The sequence below is a fragment of the Oncorhynchus kisutch genome, unplaced genomic scaffold (genome assembly GCF_002021735.2).
Source record: "Oncorhynchus kisutch isolate 150728-3 unplaced genomic scaffold, Okis_V2 scaffold4040, whole genome shotgun sequence".
NCBI lineage: Eukaryota > Metazoa > Chordata > Actinopteri > Salmoniformes > Salmonidae > Oncorhynchus > Oncorhynchus kisutch.
The window spans coordinates 2,076-9,613 of NW_022265985.1; the positions used below are offsets into that span (position 1 = coordinate 2,076).

The 7,538-nt window shown below is 47.3% G+C and overlaps 1 protein-coding gene across 1 annotated transcript; it reads left to right on the forward strand.

The window, feature by feature from the left end:
- Positions 1–749: 749 nt before the first annotated feature.
- Positions 750–6,731, forward strand: LOC116373411 (zinc finger protein ZIC 5-like). The gene is made up of 2 exons (XM_031821975.1): positions 750–1,690; positions 3,662–6,731. Exons 1-2 carry the CDS (start codon positions 1,216–1,218, stop codon positions 4,105–4,107), a joined length of 921 nt encoding a protein of 306 aa, XP_031677835.1. The 5' UTR covers positions 750–1,215; the 3' UTR covers positions 4,108–6,731.
- The last annotated feature ends 807 nt before the right edge of the window (positions 6,732–7,538 follow it).

A 7,538-nucleotide genomic window follows, 5' to 3' on the forward strand; every position in this document is an offset into this window, starting at 1 on the left:
TGGGGTTGGAGGGAAAAAACAACCTTTCAGTCTGAGAGAATGAAGTGTCTCTGTGGAAGCATAAAACATTAACCCTGTCCTGTTAGAGGCGCAGAGGAAGATGCAACAAAACATATATAGAATGACATGGCATCCCATGTTCCTTACTATCCACTGAATGTGTTAAACCATATATAGAATGACATGGCATCCCATGTTCCTTACTATCCACGGAATGTGTTAAACCATATATAGAATGACATGGCATCCCATGTTCCTTACTATCCACTGAATGTGTTAAACCATATATAGAATGACATGGCATCCCATGTTCCTTACTATCCACTGAATGTGTTAAACCATATATAGAATGACATGGCATCCCATGTTCCTTACTATCCACGGAATGTGTTAAACCATATATAGAATGAAAAGTGGATATTCTGCAAACGAAATATTTGATATTCTATTGCCAATTCAATTATGTGACAAATGCCCAAGGAAAAGTTTAATTTCTTACAATTCCACGTTTTACATTTAGTAAATATATGGTTGTGGCCACAACTATCAAATTATTTAGATAGAAATGATATAGTTTATAACAAAATCAAACGTGGCAAAAGAAAACAACGTTTATTTTTGCTAATCGGGGGAGGAAAAAACCCATCAGCCAACATGGATTAAATTTGAAGTAAATCTGGCTTCTCATGATAGGCTATAGAGGGCATTGACATTATGCATATGTGGGCCCGGCCTATAGATGCCACAGATGTTCACTTGGCGAGCGTCCTCGTGCTTACCACTGGGGGGCGCATCTCAATTAATGCCGAGTATATTCTCATCTCCTTTCCTTCGAATCCACTGATCTGAAAAGACTGGAGTGAGGAAATAAATCACCTTCATCCGCCATATTGCTTTCTTCTGTTTTTCAAATCAGTGCCGCCTGAGCTGAAGGAATAGGTGATGAAGAGAGGACGCCATTTTACACCATTGGGATACAGTCATAGATCTGCCAGTTTTTCTTACAACTATGTGGGGACGGACCACCTGGTTCTAACCGGGTTTACGGCCAATTTACAGAATATGCCTCATGCTCCTCGGTAGTCCAAAACCTGGGCGGACCGCGTTAAGATCAACGTGGTTTCCCCAAATCAGCGCGGTTTCTATCTGCAGCTGCAGGAAGCATAAAGGACAGAGAAAGGCGAGACAGCCAGCCCGAGGCCCGTCTCTACTACCATGCAGCGGCCGGGTGGTCGCCATCGCCACAATGGCCACTCTCTGCTCCGCAATAACAATTCCATGATCTCATACATCTCTTCTCCTTCACCGCGCGCTTCCACCACGGGCGCCTATGCGGAATACTCCACCAACAACAACAGGCCGATAAAGCCCGAGCTGGTCTGCAAATGGACGGACCACGATCACCGTGACCGAACTTCAAAACAAAGGATATGCGACCAAACTTTTAGCTCCATGCACGAGCTGGTGGACCACGTAAGCACCGAGCACGTCGCTGGGCTCGAGCCCCTGAGCCATGTTTGTATGTGGGAAGAATGCCTGAGAGAAGGAAAGGCGTTTAAAGCCAAATATAAACTGATAAACCACATCAGGGTACACACTGGGGAGAAACCGTTCTCCTGCACTTTCCCAGACTGCGGGAAAGTGTTTGCTCGGTCGGAAAACCTCAAGATTCACACGCGCACGCACACAGGTATGTAGATTATGTTCCATAAAGGACACTGGGAATGCCAACAAAGAACCTACCCTTTCATCTCCTTCGTTCCATAGTGAAAGGTTATGTTATTCTACATGGCGTCATTGGGCCTATACTACAACTAAACAATGGGACAACATTCTAGATGTATATACAGTAGGTTAGTCACTGCTTGCCAGACAGGCAGAGCACGTCATCATGTTTACATGTTCCACACACAGTCCTATTCAGGAAGTAGCCTGTTTGTGGAGTAGTAGACTACACTGTGTGGTGGGGTTTGGCCATTGACAAGAAGGGAAGGTCCAGGGAAGCCAGCTGTAGAAAAGGGACATTGTTCTCAGTCAGTGAAGTGACACTGTTTGACATATTTCATGCAGCTACATCAACTCGAGGCTGACAGATGGAGCGCGGTACACACAGTAGGATGGAGCGCGGTACACACAGTAGGATGGAGCAGGGTACACACAGTAGGATGGAGCGCGGTACACACAGTAGGATGGAGCAGGGTACACACAGTAGGATGGAGCGCGGTACACACAGTAGGGTGGAGCGCGGTACACACAGTAGGATGGAGCGCGGTACACACAGTAGGATGGAGCGCGGTACACACAGTAGGATGGAGCGCGGTACACACAGTAGGATGGAGCGCGGTACACACAGTAGGGTGGAGCGCGGTACACACAGTAGGGTGGAGCGCGGTACACACAGTAGGGTGGAGCGCGGTACACACAGTAGGGTGGAGCGCGGTACACACAGTAGGGTGGAGCGCGGTACACACAGTAGGGTGGAGCGCGGTACACACAGTAGGATGGAGCACACAGTAGGATGGAGCACACAGTAGGGTGGAGCGCGGTACACACAGTAGGGTGGAGCGCGGTACACAGTAGGGTGGAGCGCGGTACACACAGCAAGATGGAGCGCGGTACACACAGTAGGATGGAGCACACAGTAGGATGGAGCGGTACACACAGTAGGGTGGAGCACACAGTAGGATGGAGCACACAGTAGGATGGAGCGCGGTACACACAGTAGGATGGAGCACACAGTAGGATGGAGCGGTACACACAGTAGGGTGGAGCACGGTACACACAGTAGGATGGAGCACACAGTAGGATGGAGCGCGGTACACACAGTAGGGTGGAGCACGGTACACACAGTAGGATGGAGCACACAGTAGGATGGAGCGCGGTACACACAGTAGGGTACACACAGTAGGATGCAGCACACAGTAGGGTACACACAGTAGGGTGGAGCACGGTACACACAGTAGGATGGAGCGCGGTACACACAGTAGGATGGAGCACACAGTAGGATGGAGCGCGGTACACACAGTAGGATGGAGCACACAGTAGGATGGAGCACGGTACACACAGTAGGATGGAGCGCGGTACACACAGTAGGGTGGAGCACGGTACACACAGTAGGATGGAGCGCGGTACACACAGTAGGATGGAGCACACAGTAGGGTGGAGCGCGGTACACACAGTAGGGTGGAGCAGGGTACACACAGTAGGATGGAGCACACAGTAGGGTGGAGCGCGGTACACACAGTAGGGTGGAGCACGGTACACACAGTAGGATGGAGCGCGGTACACACAGTAGGATGGAGCGCGGTACACACAGTAGGATGGAGCGCGGTACACACAGTAGGATGGAGCACACAGTAGGATGGAGCGTGGTACACACAGTAGGATGGAGCACACAGTAGGGTACAGCACACAGTAGGATGGAGCACACAGTAGGGTACAGCACACAGTAGGATGGAGCGCGGTACACACAGTAGGATGGAGCGCGGTACACACAGTAGGATGGAGCACACAGTAGGATGGAGCGCGGTACACACAGTAGGATGGAGCACGGTACACACAGTAGGGTAGAACTTGTATGTTGTGTTGAAGATGTTTAGTCCTGTGACTGATGTCATCATTCTATTTCCTCCCCCATAACACCTTTCACCTCTCTTTCTAGGTGAGAAGCCATTTCAGTGTGAGTTCCCCGGCTGCCTGCGGAAATTTGCCAACAGTAGTGACCGTAAGAAGCACTCGCAGGTTCACACCAGCGCCAAACCGTACGACTGCAAGTCCCACGGCTGCTTCAAATCCTACACACACCCCAGCTCCCTCAGAAAACACATGAAGATCCACCTCAACGCACTCAAGTCCTCTCCTACCTCCGAACCCATAGACCTGTCGTTCACAGGGATTCTTGGGAAACGTAGTTCCCGGGATTACGTAGCTTCACGGACTAACTGCTCGTCCTCCAGGCTCTCGCTGGCTCCGACGGTGTCCAACATGAAGGAGTGGTACGTGTGTACCAGGACCACAGGTCAGGGACAGAACTACCTCCAACTCACAGCAGACCAGATCAAGTCAGAACCGTGCGGTGCTGATGAGGAGTATTATAACCCCACGTAGCAGGAGGCTTTGCATTAGGGACTGTGTCCACTACAATGGATCCTAAATACAGGGGTAGAGGCTGTAAGAACATCAATATGGCCATGGGATTATTTAAAACACTTATTATTATTATTATTATTTTAACCTTTTATTTAACGAGGCTAGTCAGTTAAGGACAAATTCTTATTTACAATGACGGCCTACCCCCGGCCAAACCCGGACGACACTGGGACAATTGTGGGACTCCCAATCACGGGCGGATATGATACAGCCTGGATTCGAACCAGGGACTGTAGTGACACAACTCCATGCACTGAGATGCAGTGCCTTAGACCGCTGCGCCACTCGGGAGAGATGAGCACAACACACTTCCCCTGTCAATATGGAGAAGGACAGATGTAATGGAGACTTACTGTATGTGTGAATGTCTGGGCCAGTGTTCATAATGTAGCGCCATGTAAGAGTGCTGATCTGGGATCAGGTTAGCCTTTTAGATCATAATGAATACTAGAGAGGACCAGATCCTAGTGCTGATCTGGGATCAGGTTAGCCTTTTAGATCATAGTGAGTGAGAGGACCAGATCCTAGTGCTGATCTGGGATCAGTTTAGCCTTTTAAAAATCATAATGAAAAAGATAGCATTAGACAAGGAGGACCTGATCCAGGATCAGCACTCTGAGGCGCTTTATGAGTACAGGCCCTGATGTCCGTGTGTTATCTAATGAGAAGCCGTAGCCATGAAATGTATTGCCATAAGAGATTAAAGACAACACCCCTCTGATTGACACCCGGGGGCCCGTATTCACAGAGCGTCTCAGAGTAGGAATGATAGATGATCCTAGATGATCTAGGATTTAACAGACAAAACTGGTTGTAAATACGGGGCCTGATCCGAGTTAGATTCTTAAAGATATTTGAGCTGCGCTTGATTTACTTAATTATGGAGTTGGCACTTTTCTGATCGGTCCATTGGTTCCTGGGTACCAGACAAACTAAATCAAGCGCATCTCAAGTATTTGACAAATGTAATGGACTCATGTCTGGTTGTATAGCTACGCTACTAAAGCAGAGTGTCTGGTTGTATAGCTACGCTACTGAAGCAGAGTGTCTGGTTGTATAGCTACGCTACTGAAGCAGAGTGTCTGGTTGTATAGCTACGCTACTAAAGCAGAGTGTCTGGTTGTATAGCTACGCTACTAAAGCAGAGTGTCTGGTTGTATAGCTACGCTACTAAAGCAGAGTGTCTGGTTGTATAGCTACGCTACTGAAGCAGAGTGTCTGGTTGTATAGCTACGCTACTAAAGCAGAGTGTCTGGTTGTATAGCTACGCTACTAAAGCAGAGTGTCTGGTTGTATAGCTACGCTACTAAAGCAGAGTGTCTGGTTGTATAGCTACGCTACTAAAGCAGAGTGTCCGGTTGTATAGCTACGCTACTAAAGCAGAGTGTCTGGTTGTATAGCTACGCTACTAAAGCAGAGTGTCTGGTTGTATAGCTACGCTACTAAAGCAGAGTGTCTGGTTGTATAGCTACGCTACTAAAGCAGAGTGTCTGGTTGTATAGCTACGCTACTAAAGCAGAGTGTCTGGTTGTATAGCTACGCTACTGAAGCAGAGTGTCTGGTTGTATAGCTACGCTACTAAAGCAGAGTGTCTGGTTGTATAGCTACGCTACTGAAGCAGAGTGTCTGGTTGTATAGCTACGCTACTGAAGCAGAGTGTCTGGTTGTATAGCTACGCTACTAAAGCAGAGTGTCTGGTTGTATAGCTACGCTACTGAAGCAGAGTGTCTGGTTGTATAGCTACGCTACTGAAGCAGAGTGTCTGGTTGTATAGCTACGCTACTGAAGCAGAGTGTCTGGTTGTATAGCTACGCTACTAAAGCAGAGTGTCTGGTTGTATAGCTACACTACTAAAGCAGAGTGTCTGGTTGTATAGCTACGCTACTGAAGCAGAGTGTCTGGTTGTATAGCTACGCTACTAAAGCAGAGTGTCTGGTTGTATAGCTACGCTACTAAAGCAGAGTGTCTGGTTGTATAGCTACGCTACTAAAGCAGAGTGTCTGGTTGTATAGCTACGCTACTGAAGCAGAGTGTCTGGTTGTATAGCTACGCTACTAAAGCAGAGTGTCTGGTTGTATAGCTACGCTACTAAAGCAGAGTGTCTGGTTGTATAGCTACGCTACTGAAGCAGAGCGTCTGGTTGTATAGCTACGCTACTAAAGCAGAGCGTCTGGTTGTATAGCTACGCTACTAAAGCAGAGCGTCTGGTGTAGTAATGTAAACATTAAGGTACCTCTGAGACGGTTTGCTCTGTTCAATAACTGTCAGATAGACTCTCTAATGACTACTTCCAATGGAAGAAATGGTGAACGTTCCCTTGACAGCAGCTCCGGCCCTATAGAAGCCATGTTATGATGTACTTAATGACTTGGGTGTAAAACCGTGATGGGGTTTCGTTGAATTCTGAATGTGAGAAATGTTGCCAGAACCTCATGATGAGTCACTCTGTTTACATGTGACTGTGCTGATCAGTGTGGTGGTCGTTGCTGTGTTGACTTACAGCGACGAGGTTTATTATTGTGTTTTAAAATCTATTTTCTCAGCCTTTCATAGTGCCTCATTAAACCCTATTCCCACATTGATATGTCTATTGGTGAGCTGTTAATTACCACACAACAGATTCCTCCTCTATCTCTGCTAATAACAGCGGATTTCAGTCAGACAAATATGTTTTCTATGTGGTCAAAGTGAATAGAAACTGTGTGTATAAATAATAATAAATAATCATCATTTCCCCCAGAAGTAACAAGTTGTCTGCTTGTTTTTAAGCAGTAAGTGAATTATATTGACTATATAAGGGGCCTCCTCTTTTGTTCTAGGAAGCATCATGAATGGTCTTTCTCTGTTTCTATTCACTTTGAAAGTTGAAAATGCTACTTTCTCGTTGGCATTATATACAGGAAGTGCCTTTGTGAATGGTAGGAATCAACCAGATGTTGTCCTAACAACACTGCTGAGATGAGTAAGAGAGGGCTTTTAACGTGGAACCTACCAGGGGAACACCGTTCTGTTGTCCTAACAACACTGCTGAGATGAGTAAGAGAGGGCTTTTAACGTGGAACCTACCGGGGGAACAGTGTTCTGTTGTCATAACAACACTGCTGAGATGAGTAAGAGAGGGCTTTTAACGTGGAACCTACCAGGGGAACACCGTTCTGTTGTCCTAACAACACTGCTGAGATGAGTAAGAGAGGGCTTTTAACGTGGAACCTACCGGGGGAACACCGTTCTGTTGTTCTAACAACACTGCTGAGATGAGTAAGAGAGGGCTTTTAATGTGGAACCTACTGGGGGAACAGCGTTCTGTTGTCCCAACACTGCTGAGATGAGTAAGAGAGGGCTTTTAACGTGGAACCTACCGGGGGAACAGCGTTCTGTTGTCCTAACAA